Source organism: Pseudopodoces humilis, chromosome 16 (genome assembly GCF_049639895.1).
Source record: "Pseudopodoces humilis isolate 2021_Gansu_Grassland_sample_001 chromosome 16, ASM4963989v1, whole genome shotgun sequence".
Classification (NCBI taxonomy): domain Eukaryota; kingdom Metazoa; phylum Chordata; class Aves; order Passeriformes; family Paridae; genus Pseudopodoces; species Pseudopodoces humilis.
In genome coordinates, this window is record NC_142215.1 from 8,404,906 (window position 1) to 8,432,532 (window position 27,627).

General features: G+C 45.1%; 2 protein-coding genes and 1 pseudogene across 2 annotated transcripts in view; all 3 read left to right on the plus strand.

The window, feature by feature from the left end:
- The window catches only part of ABHD17C (abhydrolase domain containing 17C, depalmitoylase), a 35,837-nt gene extending 25,490 nt beyond the window's left edge, over positions 1 to 10,347 (plus strand). The window contains exons 2-3 of the mRNA XM_005521559.3: positions 5,510 to 5,689; positions 8,830 to 10,347. Coding sequence (XP_005521616.1) covers positions 5,510 to 5,689; positions 8,830 to 9,049 — 400 coding nt within the window. The 3' untranslated portion in view covers positions 9,050 to 10,347. The remainder of the gene's footprint in view (positions 1 to 5,509; positions 5,690 to 8,829) is intronic.
- Positions 10,348 to 13,353: 3,006 nt separating this feature from the next.
- LOC102101955 (cell surface hyaluronidase CEMIP2-like) overlaps positions 13,354 to 27,627 on the plus strand; it is a 52,355-nt pseudogene continuing 38,081 nt past the window's right edge.
- The window catches only part of CEMIP (cell migration inducing hyaluronidase 1), a 102,483-nt gene continuing 94,844 nt past the window's right edge, over positions 19,989 to 27,627 (plus strand). Inside the window, exon 1 of the mRNA XM_005521557.2 lies at positions 19,989 to 20,116. The gene's annotated coding sequence lies outside the window, so the exon portion shown is untranslated. The remainder of the gene's footprint in view (positions 20,117 to 27,627) is intronic.

Consider the following 27,627-nt stretch of genomic DNA (forward strand, 5'->3'; position numbering starts at 1 on the left):
CTTAGCTCCTTGAAAATGTGAAGTGAAATAGAGTGTGGTATGCCTGAGCTTGAATGGCATAGTACTTGTGGGCCTGGAGAGAGGAAGAAGGTAGAGAAGGAAATCTCATGATTTAAAGAGTCAGTGTCAGTAAAACAGTGAGGAATTTCAGACCTATGTTTGTGTGAATTAAAGGAAACTGGCACAGGGGCACTTCTTGTGTGCCAGGGTTTCCTGTGAATTTCAAAATCTGATTTTTCTCATTTGATAGTTGTTATGGTTAACTCAAAAAATCCTCAATCTAATGCATTCCTCTCAATTTAATGTTGGCATTTAGACTGAAAATCTGCTGTAATTTCTCTGATATTGTGGCTGACATGCTGGAATGGTACTTGCTGAACTACAAGGCAAAATCCAGTGTTTTGTTCTGATATTGTAAATTTCTTGCAATGATCATTATTGACTAAGTTGCTAGTGTCAATTTATTTTAATGTAAAAGTCACACAACATAAAATCATACTCAGTATATGCAATCTGCATGTGTGACTTACTTGAGGATTTTTGTTTCTCTTTCTACCCCCAGAATCAGATTTTTAGATTAATACAGGATTAAATAGCCACTCATTTCTGAAAATGTACATGGATATCTTATGGAAGTGTATAATGATGCTAAAGGATACCTATCTGTGGTTCTTAACAAGTTATCTAAATTTCTCTGGATTATTAAACTTAGAGATAATGCATTTTGAAAAGATGATAAATAGTATTTTGTGACAAATGGGTTTGTGTGAAAAGAAACAGACTTGAATGGGTTACGAAGAGCTGAGCACATGTATGATCTGGCAAAGGTACTCCAAATTAGGATATGATTTGTGTTACTCCTGATGTATACTGGATTTTCTTTGTGTCTTGAAAATGATTTATTTCATTGGTGTTTTCTGGAGAGGGGAGTGCCCAGTTTCAGACTCAGTCCCCTTGTGAGAATGCAGGAGCTGTTACCTCATTTTCCTGGCCCTGTAAATTTATGTACTTTGTGTTGTAAGGAGGAACTCGCCCATCAGTGCCTGCCTTAGTTTAGTAGCAGTTAAACACTATGTCTCAACAGCATTATGGAGTGGGGTTTGTGCCATCAAAGTACTCTGCATAAACAGTTTCTGAAAACTAATTTATTGCTGTTGCTGTATACAGGCTACTCTCTGTGCTTTCCTGTTCAGGTAAGGGATAATGGGACAGCAAATATCATAAACATTCAAACTGAAAATGCAAGGTGAGGTTAGCTTCATGGATAGCCTGAAAAAAGGACTGGCCTCATTAATGAATATGTATTTGGTACTTTTGAGGACTGGCAGCTTTGGCTGTGAACATTTCAGGGCTTCAGCTGTGACACGTCTGGAGTCCCCACAGCAGCATTCCACTGGCACTCTCCACTGAGCAAGGAGAGAGTAAAAATAGCAATGGTAAACTTTCCAGCTCTATGGTTCAAAGCTGGAGCCCTGGGGGGAGGAGAGATTTGGTATCTTAGGCTCATAATTAAAGATGCTTTGAGATAATGCATAGTTTGCACATAGTGCTGTCATGCAGAAAGTCCGAGGTACTTTGCATGGCACTTGATGCCATCATCGGTGTTGTATGAGGAAACTGAGGAGGGACATGGCCTGAGCCACAGCCCTTCAGCCAAGCAGGGGAACTACAAGCAGTGTCTCATTCTCCTTTGCTGCGCTCTCTGACAGCAATATTCCCAGTCTCCTGCATCCCACTGATCTGCTGGCATGACTGAAGTCTCTTATTACTCTGCAAAGGAATAAGTAGAAGAGTCTGGGGTGTGGATTCTTAATAACCAGCTTCTGTGCACGTAGTTCATGCTAGCATGGGGAGACCAGAATTGCTGGTAAACCTCATTTGTATTTACTGAGGCAATAACACAGGGAGGAAAAAACCCTCAAACTACTGTTATTAAAGACTGGGGGGCTGTTTTGGGGCTTTAGCTAGACCTGGCCTGGAGCATTAGGTACAGAGAGCTGTACTAGGTTGCTAGTTGTGAAGGTTGCTGGGGGCTTTTCTGCTCACACAAATGGAATGTGTAAGCCACACCGTGTACTTGTTGGTTATTGAGACTGGACTGGCTGGAGAGCTTTGAGCTTTGCCACCTGTGTTTGTGGGTAAGGGTGAGCAGAAATGCTTGCGTCATTTATACAGTAGTAGCTGCAGTTCTCAGGAATGAAGTTCCCTTTGGGAAAAAAAAGCACACCTTCCCATTTTTCTTCTCTTTTTCCCCCCTTTGTCAAAGCAGAGTTTTGCATATGCCCATGGTAACTGAGTTGTTTCCTGCTCTGGCTTTGCTGGAGGCTGGTTTCCATGTTGCTGTGTTGCCCTGCTTGTTTAGAACTCTCTTATGGGGCTCCACAGGAGAAGAGCCCAAGCATATCCAGAAATTTTACTTGGCTCTCCTGCTCCGTCGGATGGAGCTCTGTTTCCACAGAGACCAAAGCTTGTGTGTTTCAAGGAAGTTATTTTTAGGAGCTTCTGTTTAGCTGGTGGAAAGACTTTCTTCCTTAATAGGAGAGCAGTCTGTAACAGGATTCCTCTCTTTGCAGAGTGTCTTTTGCCTTTTTCTACCATATTCTTTCCCTTTTTCTGTGTCACCCGGTTTCTCTTTCATTGCCACCTTGTTACCCATGTCTGCTCTTCTCCTGTTCTCTTTCACTTTCTGTATCACTGCTCCTGTTGTGCAAGGATCTAATACAAGGAAGTTTGCAGAGAGTGAGGGAGGGACCCAGCCTGTAAGAACGTTGTGTTTTAAAGATGAAGCCCCCAGGTGGGTTGGTACCTGGGCTGAGCAGTGCTCGCTGAGTCACCTCGGGGCAGCGTGGGTGAGGATGCAGAGGATCACGGAGCCAAGCAGTGGCCTTCAGCTCTGAGGACCTTGCACAGCTCAATTATTCATGGCCTTCGCTCATGAGTTGTCCCGTGTCCTTTGGCCTCACGATAAATAAATATTACATGTAGCTGTTTCTGCTGATGTTTGCGGTAAGCTCGATACCTCGCTTGCCGAGTGATGACCTAATGGTAAAGGGCTTAAAAAGATAAATCTGTTACAGTAACTTCTGTCTTGAAAAGGGGAACTGTCCCTAAATAAAACAGCCCCAGAGATTCTTTTACTTGTTAGTCGGTAGAAATGTAAAGCAGAAAACACATTTACTCTAATGATAGGCTAAGAGTGCACTAATTCAGTGTCCTAATACCCTTCTACAATTATTGATTTTGTCCAGATTGTCACATTTCCTTTATGTGGAGTTGGATACTGAATAGTTGTAGTGATGAAGGGCTACTTTAAGTTTAGACGTATCTCTGGGCATTTTTTATGATGCTATAGACTGTATCTGACTTCACCTGACATACTGTGAAACAGATTTTTTTCTAGAGTATCTATTGCCACAGCAGCAAAGTTACTCCCCTTACAATATGAGATGTGTTCAGAAACAAACAAAAAAAAAACATCAAGAGGAGTGAGTCTAAAGCAGATCAGTGTTGGTGAAAATTGCCATACTAAGGCAATTGGATATGTTGAATTCTCTTTCCACCCTGTGCTGTCCTGTCAGCTTGTGACTCTCATTCAAACATCTGTTTGAACATTCGGCTTACATTGTAAACATTTTAGAAAGAAAACTTCCCATTTATCATGCAGTTCAGGATGGCATTGCAAAACCTACCAGCATTAATATCATTCCATGCCCACTGAAATGCCGTGTAGGCGATCATGTTCCAGTCCTGTTTTTTTGTATCCCTGATGCTGATGCATTTCTGCCTGTCCTTAATATGATGCAACAGCTGGCAGATAGGCTGGGTGCATGTGGTGCCTTTGGGGTGTGTGCCTCCAGCCCTCCCCACCCAGCAGATGGAATGAAGACTGTGATGACAAGACTTTGTTCCAAGGTCCTGTTAGCTGAGTCAACCAGGCCCTGCTGTGTGCTGGACCATATCTAACACCAAGGGAGAAAAAAACTCTGCTAAAAGAGCTACACAGCATCTTTTTAAAAACATCAGGCTGTGGCTGTGGTGACAGACCGCCAGCATCAGCTGCTGCTTGGTTACCAAGAGGATAAAATTTTACTCCTGAGAGATATTTTTATACAGTTGCTTATTCATATAACAGTAGATGCCAAAAGCACCCTTATGCTCAGCAGTATAAAAATACTAAGAAAATTTGAGTTTCACAGAGGCTGCAATCCAGTCTAGATATACTTCATCATGGAGCAAAGCAGTCTTGACAGCCTGTAATTGGATGATTAGTACTGGATTATTCTTAATTTAAATTATTAATTGATCTTTCTTCTATTGTAATTTTCTCTTTTGGCACAAACCAAATCATTTAGCTGCTTGAAAGTCAAGTACTCTCCAGGCCTGGTGTTCACCTTGCAAGTGGCTTTGAAAGGAAATTGAAACCTCCCAGGTGTGCATGGGGTGTAGCCTAAACTGCAGGGTTTGTTTTTCATTGTCACAGCAGTGACAGCAGGATTGTAGATAATGTTGACCATCAAAAAGACATGTTTTACAGAAATTATTTTCTACTAGAAATGTGTTCTTTTCTGCATTTGATTATACAGCTTGCAATGGGAGGTGGAGTTAACAGAGAGAAGTCTGGATAGATACTTTATAATTGAGTAACAGCTTTGATCTGCAGCTTTCCTAACAAGTTCTGATGGCCAAATATTCTTCACTTCTTCTTATCCACTGTCGCCTCCTCCTGTGACCCTTCCAAATTCCTTTCTACTTTGCATACATTAAATGAAAACTGAATTAGTCCCATTCTCAGCTTTTTTTGCAGTGTGAAGCAGCACACAGGCTGGTACAGTTTCATAGACTGGGTGGGAATATTGGGGAGCCATCCAGGACTCACTATGAACCCTGCATTTTATGGAATTATGTATTTTTATAGTTACAAAATAAACTTGACCCGTTTTAAGCTGGCAAAGAAAAGTGAGGAATATTTTATACTGATCACTCACTGGAAAAATGAACAGACCTGTTGTCTTTTGCTATCACTAACAAGGCAGTTTTGTCTTCTTATTCCAACTGCATGGAATTAAAGGTGGGCAGAGAAGTAATTGCCTTGTTTAATGGTGGAAGGGCTGTTAGCCTTTGGGACATCCAGTTGAAGTTCCTGAGAGTGACTCTGGACAGGGGGGAAGTCTCCTTTATAATTTGCTGTGCTGTGGAGCGAAAGACAAGAGCTGTTCCTGAAAAAGGTGAAGATTAATGACCAAACTGCCATTCCTTCATTAAGGATAGCTCTCTTCAGCCTGTGTAATATTTGGGTTGCTTACTTCACTGGACTGCTTTAAAATTTAAACTTGCAAGTTCAAGTCTCCTAAGAATACATTTTAAAGACCCACAAAGGATAAGGAGGGACGCTTTGGGTTTTATCTCCCTCTACTTTTGTTGGGGTTTCTGCATCTGTGATGTGAAATTGATGTAAAATGTGTTGTGTTTTGGCTTTTTTGTTTTAAAGGGACCTTTCTTTTCTGTGCAGGTATGGTGTCAGTCCTGAGAACATTATCCTATATGGTCAGAGCATTGGTACTGTCCCTACAGTCGACCTGGCATCTCGGTACGAGTGTGCAGCTGTGATCCTCCATTCTCCCCTGATGTCTGGATTACGGGTAGCTTTTCCTGACACCAGGAAAACCTATTGCTTTGATGCTTTCCCAAGGTATGTATCACTGCTGCAAGGGGGGTTTTCTATTCTCACCATGCTCTATAGGTGTTTAAAAGGGACTGGTGGTGTAAGTAGATACTGAGACTTGTATTTGTTCCTCCCTGGTGGGGATCTTGTAGGATTCTGATTTTGTGACCAAAATCCCTGTCCCATCTTTTAGAAGATATTAAGCTTGTTTGAAGAAGCTCTAGAAAACGATATACAACTGGTTTTAAGATAAAACATTTGCTTTTATAGTCTAGTTTTCACTGGAAAAACAATTGCAACAGACCTGGTGTACCCAAATATTTGGGAATGGTAGAGGTCATGGGAACAGCAGATATTGTAGGAATCTTATAGAACTTCTCATTTGATCCAGTATAAGTTATGAAAGAGTATGATAGGGGAAGCCAGTCTCTCTGTAGCAGGGCAGGGGGAAACACAGGTAAAGAGCTTGGTGGTCCATGGAAGGGAGAAGGTAAAACAGACGTTCACTGAAGTCTTGGTCAAAACTTGGCCTTACTTCAGAAAGTCAGGCTTGTGATAAGTATAGTAAGGAATATTCATTGCATTTCTTATTTTTCTTTTATTTTGGTTACAACAGATTAAAATTAGCAGCTGTGGGAGGCCATAGGTATAAATCCATATGCCAGAACAGCTAGAAGGAATGATGATGAAGTAATAATGGCTCTCACAGTCTCCATGTTTAGAATCCTTTCAAATAGATGATTAGTTAATTAATTAACTTGTTGGAGGTACAGACTGAATTTGAAGCACTTATACTCCAGCTCATTCATCATCCTCAAACCTGAAATCCAATATTTACAATGCTTCTGTGAGAGAGGAAAAAACAAAGCCTTAAACATAGCTCTGATTACAGAAGTAACAGTGATTAGCTGTTACCAGCCAAATCAAATAACAGTTTTAAAAAGAAAAGTGGGAAGGGGAACAGTGACAGCAGATGTGCTGTAGCACTTGAGTATTTTGTTCTTGCCCTGCTGAGCTGTTCATTGCTGTCAGTCTGACTTCCTTGGTACTGGGAGCAGTGAAAATAAACAGCAGTGCACTTTATGAATGTGTGCAGCTCAACTGTCTGTCTTCACAGTGGGAAACAAAATAGTTCTGTGTGCACCTACAGTGAGTTGCTATTATGTGCATTTTATGTTGGGACTCCATGAGAATTTGGTCTCTGTAGATTTTTCTAGCTGCAGAGCTGTGTGGCTGAGAATACTAAGTAAGGCTAATGTGCAGTTTAAATACTGCTTTATGAATCGCTGAGTTGGCAATGGGATGCCTTCCAATTTTCTAAAAAATATAAATATTATCTGCCTTAATGGTCTGTGAATATATGTGGAAAAAAAATTGTTTCATTATATGAATACTGAAGTGAAAGGGGTTTCCTACAATAAATTAGAACTTTGTGTCTAGCCACAAAAATTATGCATAAACATCTCTGTAGCTGTATGTAACTGATAGGTCTATTACACCAGACCTTTCATGGGCTTAAAGCTTCAATTTATACAGAATATTGATTATAATGTATTTACTTTTTGCTATTATACTATTTTTTGGGAAGAAAATTACGGGGCAAAACAAAATCTGCATTATTCTGATGCCTCTTTTATGTTGGGATTTTTTTTTTTTATTCAGCGTACTTGCACACAGCTCAAGTTCCACGCAGAAAAAGTGAAATAAAGCTGCATTTTAATTTTAAACAGTACCTTAAATGGCATGGAACCTGAGGGGTTTTCTGAGAGGTATAGAGACAGAGATGGAAATGTGTTTACACTCAGCTGTTCACTGGAATACAAGTGGAAGTTCTCTAGAATACTAAATGCTGAGGTTTGTGTGAGGCTTAGTGTTTCAGTTTGGATCTTTTTAGTTAATGTTATATTTTCATAAAACTTTTTTGAACCTGTTTTTAAGTCAGGGTATGCTGGCTTCTGTATTTTTTAAATAATTTTAAGCAGTCTTGATCATTTTGTAAAATTAATGGTCATGCCAAAATTGCATGCCTTCTTGTTCTTCAGGAGCAGGAAAATCCAAACACTTTTTATTAGCTACCATAAAGAAATAGATTTGTCCTCCCATAAAATTGCGTAGTACCAGCACTCATTATTCCACATTGCTCCATTTGTTGATGGAAGTGGAGCTGGTAGGAAGCTGAGAGTTCATTAGCACGTGGTGTCTCTACAGAGATTTGGAATCATTGGTAACTACCAGCATGAAATGGCTGTCTGGAAATAAAAGCTGGGGCCTGTGTGAGGAGAGTCAGAGAAAGCTGCTGTTCACTGCTTGCAAGTTCATGTGCTACCAGGATGCTTCATAATTGGGGTTTTCTGGCCTGACCTCTTAGGTGGGAAGGTGCCTTTGTCACTCTTCCCTTCCCTCAGAACCCCTTTTCCTGCGACAGGTTGTTTCAAGCTATATTGCTCTGCTAAAAGTAGCTGGGGAAAAGGAAAAATAGTACTCTAAGGCCACTTTGCAGTCACAGCCAGCAGTCTGATGACATAAAGTAAAATCCTGTGTGATTTCTGTGGTTTGCAGTTAAATATCCCTATGTAATGCTTTTCTCCCACAGTTTTCTATTTCATTATTTGAACTTAAACAACCAGTACTTAGAACAGGTTGTTTTCCTTTAGCTGAATCTGCCTGATTTGGGGGTTCAAAGACAGGTTCAAGCTCCATGAGCCAAGGCTTTTTTTTTTTTTTTTTTTTAAAGAAATCTTATGGCTGGAATGTAGTTAATTAGTTCCTAAGCTGTTAAATTGGAAGGTGATAATGTGTAATGTAAGAGTCCAGGCTTGCAGAATGTCCCATGGAATCTTACTTGCCTCACAGTGCTTTGTGTGATAGATACAGTCACTGTTTTGGTGGGGGTTTTTTGGGTGCCAAACTTTATTTGCATGCTGCCCACTCAAACTTGTTGTTGTTAGCACTGGTGGGATGGTGGTGATGGCAGTGCAGGCTCCTTTTTCACACATGTTTTGGGAATGAGCCTTGTCCCATATCACTGTGCACAATCCATTGGTCTGCAGCCATTTAAAAACATGCAGTGGTAACTGGGTTGTGTGTCAGCAGTTGAGCTTGCTTTCTCCAGCCATGTGAAACTGAAAGCCCCAAACTGAACTGTGTCTTTCTTTTCCTTCCCCCAGCATTGACAAGATCTCTAAAGTGACCTCTCCTGTGCTGGTCATCCACGGTACCGAAGATGAGGTGATTGATTTCTCCCATGGCCTGGCCATGTACGAGCGATGTCCACGAGCAGTAGAGCCCCTCTGGGTGGAAGGGGCTGGGCATAATGACATAGAGCTTTATGCACAGTACTTAGAGAGACTAAAACAGTTCATATCTCATGAACTTCCCAACTCCTGAAGAAGCCTACCTGATTTTACCTCAGTTACTGTGAACGGAAGAAATTACCTGTTTTTGCACATGCTTTAACTGGATAGCTGTAATAGCTTTATACTATGAAGAAATACCCTGTCTTGAGGGTGTTCTAATCAAACATCTGATGAAATTTGTCTTTTCTATCTGGAAATGATTCTACTAATGCACACAAATATGGTCAACTACTGTAATTCCACCAATTTTTAGCTTCATTGCCCTGAAGGAAGTGGGAATCCTAGCTGCTTACGGGGACACTTTTTACCTAGTGCTGTATTAATTGAAGATCAGTTTTCTCTGTCTCACTTCAGATCATTTCTAATTCTGTCCTACAAAGACTTTTTCCCCACTGTGTTCTCAGAGTGGAGAACACAACTGTTATGAGCTACAGCTTGTTCTGAACAATCATGGGTTCAATCTAAGGGAGTTCTTTCTCTGTGAAGTTTCTAGCTGTGGTATTGTAACTGGAAAGTTATTGTGATGAAGTTCCCCCTCCTCCCTGCTAGTGTTCTTTTGTTAACTTACTGATCTTCCCAAGTAAATTATTTAAATATACTTTTACCTGAAAATAAACAAACTACTATATGGGGCTAAATTGTAACGACCTCTCCATTACTTGTATAAGCATAACTGGAATATTCCTAAAGGATCTAGGGACAAAACTGCTTTTGTTTAAAAATAAATGTGTAAATTTAATACTAGAAAAAACTCATTTTAATATTCAGATTATCTGAATAATAGCCATAACAGACATTTCCTTCTGTAAAGCATTCCTGTAGACTTTTTAAAAGTACTGTACATATTTGAATTTACATTTGTGCATAGATTCTTAATTGGTAGTTTTAATTTAAGTCTAGTTACAATAAACTGCAAAATTCTGGTTTGTATATGATTGAATACATTTTGTTAAAAATATGTTTTTATCCCTATATTATTTTGCTATTAAAGTTTTATAAAGTTTCCAGGACAAAAAAAAAAAAAAATAAAATTTACACATTTATGTTTTGATGAATTATGTAACTAAATTTTCATTGAGCTGATCTTTTTAGTTTAGAAGTAATTTGATTCTTTGACACTGGAATCGCACAGATTATGCATCAGAAATGCAAAACACTTAAAAATTGTTACACTACTAGGATAGGTCTAATTTTTCCAAATTTAAAGGCCTTAAATGTACTGTAAGCCTCAGATTGTTGTATAAATTGATTGCGATTGATTGCAGTTTGTGTCCTGTTGCTAGAAAGCAACACAGTGATTGTAATGGAATAAAGGATGCATGGATTAGAGCTTGCTCAAGTTTGGAATCTTATTTGGTGCATAATTTTCATACATGAGGAAAGTGTAAAAGCATTACTTGATAGAGTAAGCTGGATATGTAAAGCAAATGTGCAAGAGGTTATGTTTAAATGGTGTTCAGCTGGTTCTAAGTAATGAAAAATCATGATTCATTGCCTGGAAGAAATATTTGAACATAGTTGTTAAGAATTCCTATAACAGGCCTGCAGTTAATTTTCAGCACTGCAAGTGTGCATTGTCTTTAATTATTGCCTTGGCCCTATTACTGCAAAAGTGGAAAAACTTGTATTTTCACTTCCAGTGAAATGAGGACTTACATCCTGGTCCACATCACCTGGATCCTTAGACTAGATCTGGGCATTAGTGTTGTCTAGTCGTGACTTTTAGCTGTCCCAAGCAGCAGGGCCCACAGCAATTCTCTTGGTGACTCTGCTAGACAAAATTGTCAGGTTTTGCCTAATCACCACCTCAAGCTCAGCACTTCCCTCCTGTATTTTAAATAATAATCAGATACTTGTCTGATTTTATATATGTATTTATTGTACCTTCATAAATCCACAGTGGTTTTCTTCATTTCCTACATGTGTTCTTGCTGAGACTGTAGCCCTGTGGAAAACAAGCTGCTGTGTGTGGTACAGGTATTCAAGGTAGTGTTGAAAGGGTCAGCCTGTCCATGTAGTGGCTTGGGGGATTTTTACCTAATTAGCTCTGGTTTTCTGGTACCCACATTGAACTTTGTGTTGCTCTGAAACCTCAGCCTGCAACATTTCTTCTCCTCGTGACCCTCTGTAGCTCCCCTTTTGCTTTAACAAACTGATATTTCTAACCTTTTCCCTAGAAACTGATTTTTGATTACTACATTTCCAACTCCTGAAGTCATTTTGTGACTTGTCTTTGCATTTGCTTTGTTTTTTGCCAGTATTCCTCTGTTAATGAGAACCCTGAATTTGAATTCAACATTGTTATTTATGTCCCAGGGTCTCTGCAGTTGCAGCCGCAGTTCACGATGTCCTGGCTGAACGTGGATTTCCACTTGTACTGTCTTTCATTTGCCTGAATTCCTGCTTAACTAATTCTCAGAGGGGCCTCAGTCCTCTGGCTTCTGCATTGTCTGATTTGGTTTGTGAAGTTCCTCTGCATTAAACTAATGCAGATGTTTTGCTCTTAATTAAAATGTTAATGACCTATCATTGATCAACTGATAGGAATCTTCTTTCTCTTATAATTCAATAATTTGTTTACCTGTTTGTTCCCTTAAATAATTTTCCTTCTAGCCCTATTCTCATCCGATAGTTCTTAAATGAATTCTGAATTTTTTATAATTTTCTGATGTATGCTCTGCACAAAATAAATGCTAATAGTGAGCTGCTTTGTATTGTAAACTTGTATCAAAGTTTCAAGCATTTCAAAACACTGTTGGTCAACCTTGGAACTATTAGTTGAAAAAATGTGGCCAAGTCATGAAGATGCAGTTTCATTCATGACAGTGAATTTCAGGTCCTCATTAATTTAAAGAAAAAAATTTTAATATTTTAATTTTTTTTGATATTTTCATTTTTAAATTATAGGAAAGGGGGTGATGTGAGGTTATGAAAAACAGATTTTGGGCTTATAAAATAGTCTGTTCCAGCAAACTGCTAACATGCTGTAATTTAAATGTATAATGTGGGCCTTTAGAAGAACTTGTTATGCATATTTTAGAGCTATCAAGGTGTCACTGTAAAAATGGCTCTGTGTGCCTGGATAAATTATGCAACGGATCTCCCAAAGGTGTGAGTGATCATTGACATTTGGTTGTTGATGGGGATGCTCTGTCCATTTTTCCTGTGTGACTGACCATTTCTGTTCATGTAGTGCAGCCACAGGTGATGTACAGCTTGTTTGCAGGAAGGTAAGAAATGGGAAATCTGTTTACTATCAGTAGTCGTCTCGTGTTTGTATTTTTGAAAAACCAGAGGAGAATATTTGTTACAGCTTCAAAGGTGTCATTTTCCAAGGAGACTGTTATGTATTCTTTTAAAATTTATGTAACTGTTACACATTTAACTTGTGCTCACATGGAGGCCTGTTACCTGTGTCACCTCTGCTGCAGTTTTGTTCCTCGTTCTTCCATGTCACTCCTGTAACCTGTGCTAGCTCTGCTTGGGGTGCTGACCCTGGAACTCTAGATACCCAAACCTGTATTTATGCTTAGCATTGTACACATCTATAAACTCTGTATCGCATTTGCTTTTTCTAAATGGTGCTAAACATAGAAGTAGAGACCCAACGTACTTGCTTCCTCTGGTTATTCGTTCAGCCGCAAAACTTGGTTGTTCTCACTCGGAAAATGCTTTCTTCCCCAGGTCTATTCTTGTGAAAGCAAGCTAATGATATCAGTTAAGCCCATTTAACTCATTTCTGTATGTCCTTCTATGTGGAACTCTCCAAACATTTCAGCTCCGCAATTTAGCTCAGATGCAGTCGTTTGTGCTCCAGCACTGGGTAAGGGTGGGCTGGCTCTTGGAGGGTGGGCACTCCACTGTTGGGAATGAGATCCAGGCACAGAAACTCCCTGCTGAGTCTGTTGCTTTCCAAGTCCAGTGGTAATACTGAGGTCAGATGGGTGTGAATTTCAAAGCAGGAGCTTGTACTTGCATCTCATAGCTTTGGTACAACAGTAAAAAGCAGGAGCTGGTCCTTGCAGCAGGAGAGTGAGCCCTGCTCCTTTGGCTCTGCCGATGTCTGGTTTTGCACATGAGTTTCTGCAGTAATCAAATGAATTTTGCAGAAAGTGCAAGGGTAACATGCCTGCTGTCTGAGAAAAAAAGAAACTCCAAGAAGACCCCTATACCATTAGTAGGTCAATTATAAATTACCTTCTGGTTCCCGTAAGGGTAAAGCTGCTTTGGTCTGGGTTTCCTCAGCGCCCAGCACTGCGGGGCTGGGAGCACATCCCGTCTCTGATGTAAAACCATGCCGGGGCTCAGTGGAGCCTCCTGCTGCTGCTCCTGGCGATGGTGAGGATGCTGATGGTGGTGGGAAGGCGCTGCTGCGGCCCCTCGGTCCCAGCCCCTCGGTCCCAGCCCCCGGTCCCAGCTGGGGCTGTCCCGGGAGAGGCGGAGAGCGGAGCCGCTGGATCCTCTATCAGGATAGTGATATATCAGGCTGGAGCCTCGCTCTATCAGGAGAAGCAGTGGAAGGAGCACACGCCTCCGGATTGTGCTTGGACTTCCAGGCAAACATAGGAGGCTTGGTTTGCTGTGCCTCTGGAGGTGACTGTATGCAGTGGGTCTTTTCATTTATTTTCTCCTTTTGGTTTCTAGGCCTTATTAGTTTGAGCTGCTTTAAATGAAGAAGACATTGATCCATAGTTTTGCTTATCCTAAATAACGTTTTTCATGGCAGTTTGTTCTTGGAACTTGCAGACCTGCTAAAAGATTTAACATCACTTACATTTCAAATCACTCTGCTGTAGCAGTGCCATTAAGAATGCTTTGGATCTGCCCCAAAACCCTTACCCTTTGGCTCAGACCAGGACCAGTGGGATGGCAGCTGTGCCAAATGTCCTCCTCTGTGTGGACCATCTGTAAAATAAAACTGCTAGGACGAAGCTAAGTAATATAATGTTATATTCCAGGGATGAGTTATAGCCATGAATGTGCATTTTGATACATGAAATTCCAATGTATTAGTGGAACGCTAAACTAGTACAATTACAATAGGCAAGCAATCCCCTGGACCCTAAGTCACAACTACTTGAAGTTGATAACTTTAATCTTGAATAAAATAAATAACAAACCTAAAGTTTCTCAAACATGTTGATCTGGGATGCCCCTCCAGGAAATAGAAAAACAGTCTAAAAATTTTTGTTCTCTTCTTAGAAATTAAAGAGAAGGCTTCAGGCACATTCCAGGGCTCCCAGGACATGACCTCCAGCTTTCAGCAGTATGCTGTTACATTAAAACATTCACCATTTCAAACACTCTTGGCAATATGCCGCTGAGTTTTGGGTTCCTTGTCCCTTTTAATTATCAGAGCTTTCTTTTGTGTTTGCAGCCCTACTTATTGTGAAGTCCTGGCCTACTTATGTTGCATGTAATTGCTTTATTGATCCATTCCCAGAGTGTAAATTGAACCTTTGGGCTCAGCCTGGAGGAAGGAGAGCTGGATAGGGGCACTGCCTTAGAAGAAAATTTAAGCTCCATAGAGTCCCAGTTGTCCCCTACCAGCACTTTTTTATCAAAAGGATGAAGTTGCTGTGGCCTTTGAGCAGCGACAACTTCACCTGGTTACACCAGACTAATGGCTTTAATCAGCAGGCAAAGAGCAGCTAGAAAGCAAAACAGAGCCTTTAAACCCAACTTATATCTGTTGGAAAAATAGAGTCTGTGCTGGACCCTGGGGCTGGACCCAAAGTGCAAATGGCTCAGCAGGAGTATGAAAGTTTTCTTCCTTAATCAAGTATAAAGAAGTCTTTAACAAGAATAACAACTTCAACAACTTTTTAAAATGTTTTTCAGAAAATTAATATGGAATAGTAAATTTTCTTTTGGTGATTTGGTTTAGTTATTCTTTGGGGAGGTGGGGAATCTGTGCAGTCTTTGGGTGTTTGTATAAATAATGAAGATAGTTTTCCTGAGCATTAACGAATAGAGTAATTTAAATGAAAAATTATATATAACTATTATTACATTTTAGTACCTAAGACCTATCTATCATACATCTCTTGATTTGGCCTGTTGAAACATTCAATGTTTGTCAAAGTGGTGCAGTGATCTGTAGCCAGGGCTGCAGCAGAACATCCATAAATGTAGTTATGTACACATACATTTTGAGGAAACAAACTGTAGGATTCTTTGCTGTTTATGTTTAATAGGTTCACTGTATTTATAATTATTTCAGAACATAGGCCGAATCCCAGAAGTTCTCTGTGGGACATGGATTATGAAAGACTGTTGCACAGTAAGAAAACCCTTCCTGGGACTGTGGGCTCTTACAAACCCTCCAGCCTGTTCCAAAGCAGCTCTCTCTTGAGTTATCACAGGAGAGGCTTGCTAAGTTAGAACCTGGGCCACAAGCCTCAGGAGAAGTACTTGTCCTGTAAAGTATTCCTTAAACTCTTCAGATATATTTAAATGGATACCTTTGGGTCTAGCTTGGCCTGGAATACCTCTTGGTTTTGTAGCTGGGATCAACAAGCCAACTTGCTTAAAATTCACATTGGTGCCCTCAGGGTGATCCAGCACAAGGTGAAGCTGTTCTTGCTGTACAGGATGCTCCTGCTCCTCAGGAACATGGGAGTGCTGTCTCAAGCCCAGCAGTCCGAGGCCTTCTCCCTGCTCCAGAAGCAAATTATTAAACCAAGAAAAATGCCATTAAAGCCCAAAGAGGAGCTAACAGGTAGGTACACAAGGAGGAGGTGTGGGTTTGGTCTCTCAAACGCTCTCTGGTGCTGGCTGACAGGAATGGTGGGGCAGCTGAGGGGTGGGCATCGCTGGCTTGGGTGGGTCCTGCACCGTGCCAGGAACCGAACTCAGCGCTCGGGCTGAGAGACAGCCGGGATCGGGGCACTCATCACTCGGCAGGGACCGCTGGAGGGTGGGCAGGATCAGTGCAGGATGGGCAGGATCAGTGCAGGATGGGCAGGATCAGTGCAGGATGGGCAGGATCGGTGCAGGATGGGCAGGATCAGTGAAGGATGGGCAGGATCGGTGCAGGATGGGCAGGATCGGTGCAGGATGGGCAGGATCAGTGAAGGACGGGCAGGATCAATGAAGGATGGGCAGGATCGGTGCAGGATGGGCAGGATCGGTGCAGGACGGGCAGGATCAGTGCAGGATGGGCAGGATCAGTGAAGGACGGGCAGGATCAGTGAAGGATGGGCAGGATCAGTGAAGGATGGGCAGGATCGGTGCAGGATGAGCAGGATCGGTGCAGGATGGGCAGGATCAGTGAAGGATGGGCAGGATCGGTGAAGGATGGGCAGGATCGGTGCAGGATGAGCAGGATCGGTGCAGGATGGGCAGGATCAGTGAAGGATGGGCAGGATCAGTGCAGGATGGGCAGGATCGGTGCAGGATGGGCAGGATCGGTGCAGGATGGGCAGGATCAATGAAGGATGGGCAGGATCGGTGCAGGATGGGCAGGATCGGTGCAGGATGAGCAGGATCGGTGCAGGATGGGCAGGATCGGTGCAGGATGGGCAGGATCGGTGCAGGATGGGCAGGATCAGTGAAGGATGGGCAGGATCGGTGCAGGATGGGCAGGATCAGTGAAGGATGGGCAGGATCAGTGAAGGATGGGCAGGATCAGTGAAGGATGGGCAGGATCAATGAAGGATGGGCAGGATCAATGAAGGATGGGCAGGATCAATGAAGGATGGGCAGGATCGGTGCAGGATGGGCAGGATCAGTGAAGGATGGGCAGGATCAGTGCAGGATGGGCAGGATCAGTGAAGGATGGGCAGGATCGGTGCAGGATGGGCAGGATCAATGAAGGCTCCAGGATCGCTGGGTCTGGCCGGGCCGCAGGACAGCGGCTGTGCAAGGGCGCCGCCTCCCGGCCACCCGCGGCTCTGCAGGAACGGGTCGCACCCCCTGTCCCTCCCTGTCCCTCCTAATCCCCCCGTGTCCCTCCCTGTCCCCCCTAATCCCCCCGTGTCCCGTCCGTGTCCCTGGGGGCTCCGGGCTGGCACCTTCGTGGTCTGAGCTGGCGCTGGCCCTGGGGCGAGCCCGCCGGGCCCCCACGGCCGGAGCTGTCCCGCAGTGCCTCCGGTACTCCGTGGGAACGGGGCACTGTTCGGGGGATGCTGTCTCCGTTCCTCCTTCCTTTCTCGAAGGAAACAGGAAACCGCCCAGCGAGGGAGTGTGCCCGGGAAGAAATCCCAGGGGAGGAACCTCCCTGCACTCCTGTGCGAGAGCTGGGTCCCTGGACAGGCCTGTCTGTGCCCTGCGAGTCAGCTGCCGCAGGCCACTCTCTCAGATCAGCTTGGTTCTCTGCCCTTGCCTTACTGTGGGAATCTCAGCCATCGATATTTGTTATCGAACGCTACAGCTGTGTTTGTAGGCAAAGCATCACAGTCACTGCGATGTGCCAAGACACGGGACCGTCGAAGTTGTCTCGTCCCTGGCAGCCCATTACAGAAAATGTCCCATTTTTGTTTGTTAGAAGGGTGAACTGCAGTTTATAACCCACAGCAGCACTCGGAGGAGGGCTTGGGTTGGTTATTTTTGTGAGGAAGAGTTACACCAGGCATATGTTGGAGCAGTGAGCATTAGTCACGGTTTCTCATTTGCAGGTGTGAGGTTGCTGGGGAGTGTTCTCACGCTGTGGATGCGTCCTGTAACAGAGGCTGTGGTGTAAACTTCATCCTGGTGCTGCTGCAAAACAGAAATCAGCTTGGAAAAATGAACTCTAATGAGTGAAAGGGAAAGAGTTTAGCTTCCAAACACCACTCTGCAGATAGTAATCAGTGCTTCTATGTTTACTTTAAAAAGAGACAGCAATCTCTAGAAAATAGTGTGATATATTGAGTCCCTTTCAGCCTGAAATTTTCTTCCTTAGACCGGTGAAAACTTAATATGGGGTGAAATGACACTGAAATCTTTCACCTGAGAGTAGTTCTCTCTCAAAAAAAGAAAAATAATCAAACCAGTCTATTTCTGGCTATGAAAGAGAAAATGCCTTTAATGGATTTAAACAGTATTCACACCTTCAAGATTTTGATTGCTTTTTCAGGAAAAGTCCCAGGTAAGCAGGAGTGACTTTGGCTTTGTTGATTGTTCTGTAAGGCCTACATTTACCTCTACTATTACTATGTAAAATTATTGATGTCTTTTATTTAGCTTGCAACTTTGTGAAATCTTTTGCATGAAGTAAATACTTTAAATAACTGTACGAGATTTCTAGGGCCCTGGCAGATTTAAAAGGGTCAGGTTCACTTCAAATTTTGCAATTCTACAAACACTGAGCTCAGAGAATTTAGTTTTAAGTGTTTTAAGACAAAAAAATCTTTTTTAGTGTTTTTAGACAAAATACTCTTATTTGTCTTGTCTTGCCTGAAACTTCCAGGAGTAGATAAATTTTTCTTAAAAACCTGAGTGAAGCCTCCTATACTTCTGGTAACAGCTCTGCGTTCCCATGACCTGCATTCATATGTGTCATATTCAGATAAGGAGGAGGCACAACGCTGACTAATGCTGCTTTTTTGGAAGGAAAATGACAAAAGCTATTTGAGACAGGAATAGAAGTGCCAACACTAAATGACAGATGAACAGCTGGTAGCAAAGGTGGCAGCTCTAGCATTTCCCTGTATTTATGGAATATTGAAACAAGGGAGTGTTATCTGGATTTGTTTTCCTGGGCTGGATGCTTATCTTCAGATTCAGCAATTCTCTGGGTCCCAGGACGGGGTGTAAGAGAGTGGATGGGTTTTGTTTAGCACAAGTGAAGGTTGTTCTCTCACCAGAGCTGCTGCCTGGAGCATGGGGCATGGCTGTGCCCCTCACCCGCCCCCCCTGCTTCCAGTCTGTTCCCATATTTTGTCTGACAGCACTTGCTCCTTATTAACATGACTATAGCGTCTTTGTGCACTCTGTCAGAAGAAATCCTGCACCAGAATAAATTTCAGAGGTGACAGATTGGAACAGTTTGACCAGATGATGGCACACAAATGTCTCTGAGTCTGACAGCACCTGTGGCTCTGCACCTCTTTGGCTTTGGCTTTGGGCAGGAGTAGTGGCTGGAACCATTGCCTGCCCACTTCTGGCTTGTCCTCTCCGGATGTTGGGCTCTGGAATGGAGATGAGGAATTATGACCCAGGGGGAGAGAGGCTGTGGATGCAGTAAAGCAGATACCTGTATTTATGTGTCATCCAGAAGCTCAGTTGTGCTGTATTTCAGAATCTATGGAAAAATGTGATGTTGGGGTTCAGGGAAAACAAACCGGTGTGTGATGGTGAGTGCCAGGTGTGATAGATGTGATGGTGTGACAGGCAGTACCATGTCACTGAGACCCTTCCAAGCCAGGAAAACGGTCCTAGCACATGGTGTTTTGTGTCTGTGTCTTGTCAGAGCAGTTTCTGAGCCTCTTCCTCTCACTGCAGACTCTGAGTACAGTTTGACGGGGATGAAGTGGCAAATACCTCTCTGCTCACCCACTGTCAGGGGAGCCTTTGCAGCTGCTGGGTTACAGTGTCATACATAGATCTGCCAGGCACACCACAATACAGGGTGAAACACCCCCGCGGGAAGGTACCAGAGGGGTCAGCTGCCTCCTAAGAAGGGCTAAGACATGCCAAGCCCCGGTGCAGGACATCGGGAGCTGGGGGCTGGGGTGCCTCAACCCTCTGCCCTTGGAGAGACAGCTGGCACCCGGCCGCATCCTTTGCATGGGGCCATTGAGCCCCGCCGGGGGCTCAGCGGGTCTGCAGAGCCCCGCGGGGAGCTCGGCAAAGGAGCCCGCTGTCCCCGGAGCTCGGAGCCGGGGAAGACCTTTCCGTGCGGGCAGCGGAGCATCAGAGCGCCGCTCGTAGATATACGTCCAGGCTGGAGGGAACGTCCCCGGCTGGGAGGAGCCAGCGGCTCAGCCGCTGTAAACAGTGCGGGCACCGCCAGCGGTTGGGAGATGGATATAAAAAGGGAGGCGGAGGGGAGGCAGCCGGAGCGGCGGAGCGGGAGCTGCCTGCGCCTGCCTGCCCCTGCCCTGCCTGCCCCGCCAGGTGCCCGGCAGCTCCGAGAGGCTGCGGCCAGAGTCCACGGTCGGCGCTGTCGGGACAGGTAAGTGTCTGCAGCGAAGTTTGGAACCCGCCGGTGCCGCTCGTCGAGCAGCCGCTGGGTTTGCTCCGCGCCGGCTCCCTCTGTCCGTGCGGCCGCTCTGGTGCTCGCCGCCTCCGGGGGTGTGTGGAGCGGGGATGGGGGTTCTGCTTTCGCCGTCGCCACGTTAACTGAAGGGGGAAAAGGAAAAGAAAAAAAACCCAACGAAACCATCCAAACATCCAAAGCAAAATGTGCCTTTTGCCGGCTCCGTGCAAAGTCGCGGCGCACGTGTTGCGGACGGGGGCGGCCCGGGCCGCAGGTATCGGCTGGGGGGCCGGCCGCGGCCGGCCCCGGGGAGCCGCGGCTCCTGCTGCCCTTCGCGCCGGAGCCGGAGGCGGTCCGGGTCGCGGTCCCGCCGCGGGACGCGTCCTGGAGCAGCGATGGGTCGCAGCATCAGGTCGGTACCGCGCCCTCCTCGCCCCCTCGTCCCGCCGACCCCGCCGCCGCTGCCGCCGCCCGTTTCTTGCAGGGCCCTGCACCTCGCCCCGTGGCGACCCGGCTCCGACAGCCTCCGGGCTGGGCCGTGCGCCCCGAGGGCTCCGCCGCCCTCCACTCCCTCGGCATCCGCCGCGGAGGTGAGCGGGGCCGCCCGCCCCGGAGCCCGGGTGCTGCGGGGGACGTCCCGGCCGTGCCCGCTGGCATCTCCCGGCGGTGCGCGCCCCCAGCCCCTCCGCTCCCCTCGCCACCCGGGGCAGCTGGTGCTCGTCGACCGCCCCCACGGGCCGCCCATCGCCCTGGGACCCGCGACATCCTCAGCCGCCACGGCTCGGAGCTGCACATGGCCTCGGAGCTGCACATGGGCTCGGAGCGCTGCCCCCACGGCTCTCGGGCCACCATCGCGCTGTACGGGCGAGCCGCCGAGGGCTTCGGGCAGAAGTTCGTGGGCGTGAGTCGCGGCGGAATCCTGGAGCCACGAGGCCAGCGGCGCCGCTCCTGGACCCTCCTGGACGGGACGCTCATCCCGGCCGGCTCCGCCACGGCCCCGACTCCTCCGAGAGGCGCTGGGGCAGCCGCGGGCTCAGTCTGCGCCTCCTGGACGGCCGCACGGCGCGGCTGCGGCGGGGGCGCTTCCAAACCCACCTGCGGCCGGCCGAGGGCCAGCGGCTCAGCGCCCTCCCGGCCCGGCAGCCGCCGGCAGCCCCGGCACATCCCCGGTGTGGTGACGGCCGCCCTGGGGCACTCAGCCGCCCGCAGCCTCACGCCGGAGACGCAGCTGCGGGAGCGCCTGGGCTGCAGCTCCATCTTCCGCCGGCGCTACAGGTGAGGCGGGGGCGGGGGGGGGGCCACCCTGGACAGCGCCGGGCCGCCGGGGGCTCGTCCCGACCGAGGGGCGGAGCGGGGCTCGGCAGGGCCCGCGGGCGGTGGGCGGCGGGGACCCGGGGGGGATGCGGCGGGGACCCGGGGGGGATGCGGAGGGGACCCGGGGGGGAATATGCACCGGGCCACCCGTGCCAGAGGGAGGGGAGTTGTCCATGCTGCCCCCTCCCTCCTATCTGAGTTCTCTGCGGGGTGGAGGGCTCGGAATATCATCGGTTTGCTCCTTCCCTGTCTCCTTCAGGCAGTCCTGGGCGCTGGTAGGGATCCTCGGAGGGGATCAGCTTTCCACAGCAGAAGATAAGCAGGAGCACCACGGGAATGGAACAAGAGGGTTAGCCATAGCCCAAAGAGATTTCCTCACACAAGGCACCCGTTTCACTGCTTTCAGTGGATGGATAAAAGGTTCAGTCTTCCCTGAGAATTGCTCACCTTCTGTTGCTTTGCTCTGCTTTTCCTGGCTGCTGTGAACCTGAGCAATGATAATCATGCCATGGTCTTTGGCTCATGTGGATGTTGACCAAGCTAACAGAAGTGCTCTCTCAAAGTAATGTTTTAGCGTTTTAGAGATAGCACTGACATATTTAATTGCTAGAGCACTTCCATCATGCACAGGGTTATCTAGATTAAAATTAAATCAGTACGCTCTTCATCTAATTGCGTGATTCTGCCACGTGCAACAATAAAAATAATTGATTGCTTCATTTTTCAGGCGTGCCTTATAATGGATTTAAAGTGGAAGTGTCTGAAGGAATAATTCCTCATCTGGTGGATGAGACTACAAGTTGGTTACCTGGTGTCCTGGTATCATCACTGCCAGTACAGATTATTCTATACATCAGGCTGAAGAGTTTAATCTCCTTCCTTGTCCCAGGAAAAACAACCAAGTGAAAAGTGATGGTATGAAATATTTTTTATCAGGGTACTCATTTGTAGTAAATATTTACATTGTCTTGTCTTTTACATTCTACATTTACTTGTCTTTTTAAGTAGTTTTTATCCCATAAACACAAGGGCACATATGAGAGCTGAAAGCCCTAATTTTATTTTGGGGCTCGAAAGTTTTACCAGAGGCAGCAGTCCTTTGTAGCAGCCTCTGGGATCAGATACCAGCAACTGGCATGTTGCAGACTTGGTGGTTGCTTAAAGGAAAGGTGTGCACTTGCCCAGAACAATTCAATAATAAAGATGTTGTGTTCATCCTGAATAAAAAGTTTTCTGGTTTCCACAGACAGCCCACTTGAGAAGTCATAGATGGTGTTGATAGGAGGGCAGAGGTTGGTTTTCTGACCAGAAGTAGACTTATTCAAGGAGAAATGGAAGACTCCTTGTTTTGGACAATACCAATTCCAGTTTTTCTCTTTTGATACATTTGGAGGGCACATTAAAGTGAATAATTTTTAATGTGTTTGCCTGTAGGTGGTTTCATATAGTTCCTTTCCTAGTTTGTAAGCAAGTGATATAAAGCATCAAATTACCATTGTGTGTGTGGGAAAGAGTATATTTGTCTATGAAAAAGGGGGAAATTTGTTAGCCTGCCTTGCAAAACTAGACTTGAACGAGACATTTTCTTCACTGTGTCTATAAAAACATGCCCTTCTAGGGGATGCCCTTTGAGGGGATTCCTTAGCAGCACTGCTGTCAGTGGGACCTGTGTGAAGTTAGCTCATGAGATGTCACTGAAGATACTGAGGTTCCTGCAGATCAAACCTGCTCCCTCCCTGGCTCAGAGAAATGCTGGGTCTCACCCTGTTGTGCTTGGCCTCCTCTCGGTTGTCTCACACGTTCTGGGTGGAGGCGCAGTCTTGCTGTTGCAGGGGCTTTGGGTAAAGCTGCTGCTGTAGCAGGCGGTGGGAACGGGAGCTGTGCAGGTCTGGGCTAAAATCACTCGGCACTAGAAGCTGCCAGGAAATAGAGCCTGGTGGCAAACGCTCCCCCTTTCTGCAGTTGGCAGGAGCGGTGTGTCTGTCACTGCTATTGCTAAACACTGCACATGCTGTTTGGCAGCTGCTCCTTGGCACCCCGTGCCCGTAGGTGTGCAGCCGCTGGGCTCTGCAGGTCCTGAGCTGCTGTGGGTGGAAACACCGAGCTCACACTTCCTCCTGGGACCAGACCATGTTTCACTCTGAAAAAATATTGCCTAATGAGAGAGAAAAAAACCACCAAACCTGTTTTTCTTTTTGTGTGTGTTTCTGTTGTAACGCCTTACCGAGATCTACATTTGTCTCAACAGATCCTAAAGAATTTTAGCTCTGTTCACATGTCAGGAGTGGAACTGGAAAAACACGGGGCAGCAAATCCTAGGAAGTTACCCTGTGCATTTTCAGCTGGCTGAGGATGTGGATGAGAGAGGAAGATATGAACACCCAAGGTACCTCAATAACCTGGCTGTCACCACTGCTTCCCTGGGTGTGTTGTCATACCTGGAGCCCATGGTGTTCTGGTAGGAGACTTATTTTATTAGTAACAAATTCAGTTCTTTGCTTAGCCAGGGCTAAATAGCAAGAACAATTTGTGATGCAAAGAGAAATCAGAGTATTGAAATAAAGCATCTTTTCCCCAAGAAATGTCCCAACTTCTCCCCTGTTTGAGTTAGGACTGTTCCTCTGGTAGTGCAGCTGTTTGAAATAAATGCCAGGTTCCCTCAGCACAGCCTAATTAATATTATCAGATCAGATATAGCATGATCAGATATAGGGAAATCTTTGTCATGGTAATTCTGGACAGTTTGTAATAATGGGAACTTTCATTTAATTTAATTAAAGCAGTGAATTATAAATGGAGCCAACTGAAGCAATGGACCTTTAATTTGCAATGTGATAAAAAAGACAGGGCTTGTTCAAGTCAGGGCAAAGTGAAATATAACCCAAAATATGTTCATGTGACAAAGGGAATGAAATATGAGCAGAACAGACCCAAATGGTCACTTCAGTGCCAGGAAAGTCCTCAGGAACTTGGCTTTGACCTAGATCCTCACAAGGACATTGTGAAGAGGAACTTAAAAAAAAAAGGTCACAACAAAAGCCATACGTGTCCCAGCTGGAAAAGAGAGATTCCTGCTCCAGTCCCAACGTGTCCAATTGCTTGTGCTCTGCAGGACCCTGAGTGATATTTTGGTGTCTGTGAGCATTTCCTCGTTCACTGGATGCTCAGGCAGCACTCCCTGACCTCCTGTGTTTTTCCTTTTTCTCAGTCCTGAAAGGACTGAAAAAGCTGTGTAAGACACAAAATAGAGATGTGCTTCATGTGTGAAAGGGTCCCCTTTCACAGAAAAAATATATTCATGAAAATGCAATACAAGACCTGTACAACACAGGAGCACTCTTCATGCATCCTCAACTTGATTTATATTGTTCAGATCACTCACAGTGTTTGATTGCCTTCTTATATTTGTAATTTTTTCTGTCTGTAGAGCCTAATTCTGTGTACAGAGTCCTTAGGTTGACAGGAGACTTGTACAGTATATGTGCATGTACTTTTGTTTTCTTTCTTCCCCTTGGGTATTAAACCTCTGGAATTCAAGTAATGTGTCTGGGATGAAAAATAAAGCCTTATGCTAATAATGGTCCTTAGAAGAATGGTGTATGGTCTTGCTCTTTATCAGGAGGGAGGTACTCAAGGGTTTATCTGGATGTGTGGGGTGCAATGGTGCAATCAAGAATCCAAGTGAGAGCCAGCCCTGGTCATGTCACCTTAAGGGCTTTGAGTACTTGAATCAGTGAGAAGATTTTACAGAAAAGATTAAATATGTGATTCTTTGAAAGAATCATGTGGCTTTGATCTACATTAAAATGAAGAACAGTTAAATGTAATAAAAAGACTTGATGAAAAAGAATTTTAAATGATTTGCAGTTCCAGAGAGCAGCATGTGTATCAGAGCAAGGCAGCTAAATAACACAGACAGGCACCTGCTTCAGCATCAGATCATGAAATTCCAGCCCCTGAGGCAGATTAAAACAGGGAGAAGGTTTCCCCTCCCATCCTGAGGTTTTAGAGGATGTAATTTTAGACGTACATTGCCAGGATGGTTTGTGCCCCACTCTGTGTGGGTCATGCAGAGCTGTCTGCAGTCCCCTTCTCCATCTGCTGCTCTGAGCCAGGCTTGTGGTGCTGTGCAAGCCAGCAGCAGCTGGGGTTCCTCGGGAGGCTGGAGCAGGCTGGGATGTGCTCGGTGCTGGGCACACGTCAGGCGTGTGCAGGCTGCCGGACCCTTTCATGTCTAACGCTGCGGTGCATAAAGGTCACGTATATTGTGTTGCTGAACTATATATAATTCAGTGTTTGGAGGCATCTTAATCATCTGGTGTTGGCCACAGCAGCAAGGCTGCAGCCTGTGCTGGGGACAATGTTTCATGCCAGCACATACAGTAAAATGCCACTGTGACAGTGCTGCAGCTGGGTGCCTTTCCAGGCTTGGGTTTTCTGTCAGTGCTATGCTGGAATTGATCAGTTATTGGGGTTTTGTTCTGGTGGCATGGACCCTTATCTCTGAGTGCAAATGTAAGTGATCTTTAAATCACGTTAGTCCTGGTCACGAGAGTGATCACTATAGTTTTGTGTGTGTGACTTTTCAGGGCTGCCTTGCAAGCCTGAAGCTGGGACAAATTGTATTAATTGAAACTAAAATCTGGTTTTGGATGCAAGTCTGGCTTTTCATGCAGCCATCTGAAGCACAATTAGCCAAACTGCAGCTAAATGCAGGAGAATGAAACTCTACAACTGAAATGCTGTTTAAAACAACGAGCAGTTTGTTCTTGCAGTTTTCTGTCCAAATCTAGTCTTCTGTGGCCTCCTTAGCACAGCTTCTGCCCATCATTTGGGAGCATGGAAGTAGCCAGGCTTACTGATCTTAGCAGGCTGGCAGGGACACTTGCCTTTTTGTCTAAATCCATTTCCTGTTTGTGTTTCCACGACTCAGCTGGGAGGGAGGGACACATTCAGGGTCTCTATTACCCTCCCTGTGGCTCACTCCGAGGTGCTGTACCCATGTGTAGGGTCCCAGTGGATTTCCAGCACTCAGTCAGTGGGAGCTGGGTACTGCTGGTGTTGTGCCTCATTTTTAACTCTCTTTTGGACCACTCATTGAGGCAGAAACAAGAGCAGCAGATGACAAGTTTGAGGGGTGACTGCCAGGGAAACAATGAGATCCAGCAGAGCTGTACCTATGGGGACTATACTGTTTGTGACTCCAGATGTTCTGTACAGTTGCAGCCCATCAAGGGGAAATTACAGGATATGATTCCACGAAATGGATTTATTTCAAGTATCCCTCTGTATACAAAAATAGCCAAGTAGGTTAATATTAGTTAATCTTGCAGTCTTGCACAGACATAACTGACGTCAACAGGAATTTTGTATGCCTGAAGAGGGGATATAAACGCTGACAGGGATCATTTGAGTACAAAGTTAAGGTTTCTGTAAGATTTAGTAACAAATAGCTGGTATTTTAACTAGCCTAATTTAGTATTTACATTTAAAAGAAGGATTTCTGAATTTATCTTCATAAGGCTGTACATCAAAGGAAGCTTGTGCTAAGTCCTTTTGGTCAAATCAGGGTTTAATGCAATATCCCTGAGCATGTCAATTAATATTAAATAGACTGAAATAGTAAAATACCATCTCTACCCAAGATGATCATTACAGGAAAGATGTGGCCCTGCACCTTCTGAGAATGGAGGAGAAAGAATGTGAATCTCACTAATATAAATTACTTTGCAGGGTGCATTTTAAAGACTATCTTATTTAATTTTGGAAATGTTGCGATCATAAAAATTTCTGGATTAACCATGCGGATTTGTTGGTTTATCATGCAAGACACACATATCTTTATGCATCTTTATGTAGATATTTACTCTATGACACTGATTCCAACATGCTCTCTGAGAGCTGAGGGTATTTTTAAAACCAGTGTTTTGCAATTTTCCCTTAATTATGCCTGCAATCTTCCTCAAAGTAGTTTTAAGATCAGTCCACAGTTATGCACACTGCCTGTAGTTTGAGTCAGCTCCAGGACTGAGGGAGGCACCTCTGACAGTGATAGAAGGTTAGTAGTGTTTTTATACATGATCTTTATCACTTACTTGAAAAAGATGTTATCCAATGAAGTAAGAACAGATGACAATGTTTTTATAGCTATATCTGGCTCCTGTGTGTACCAC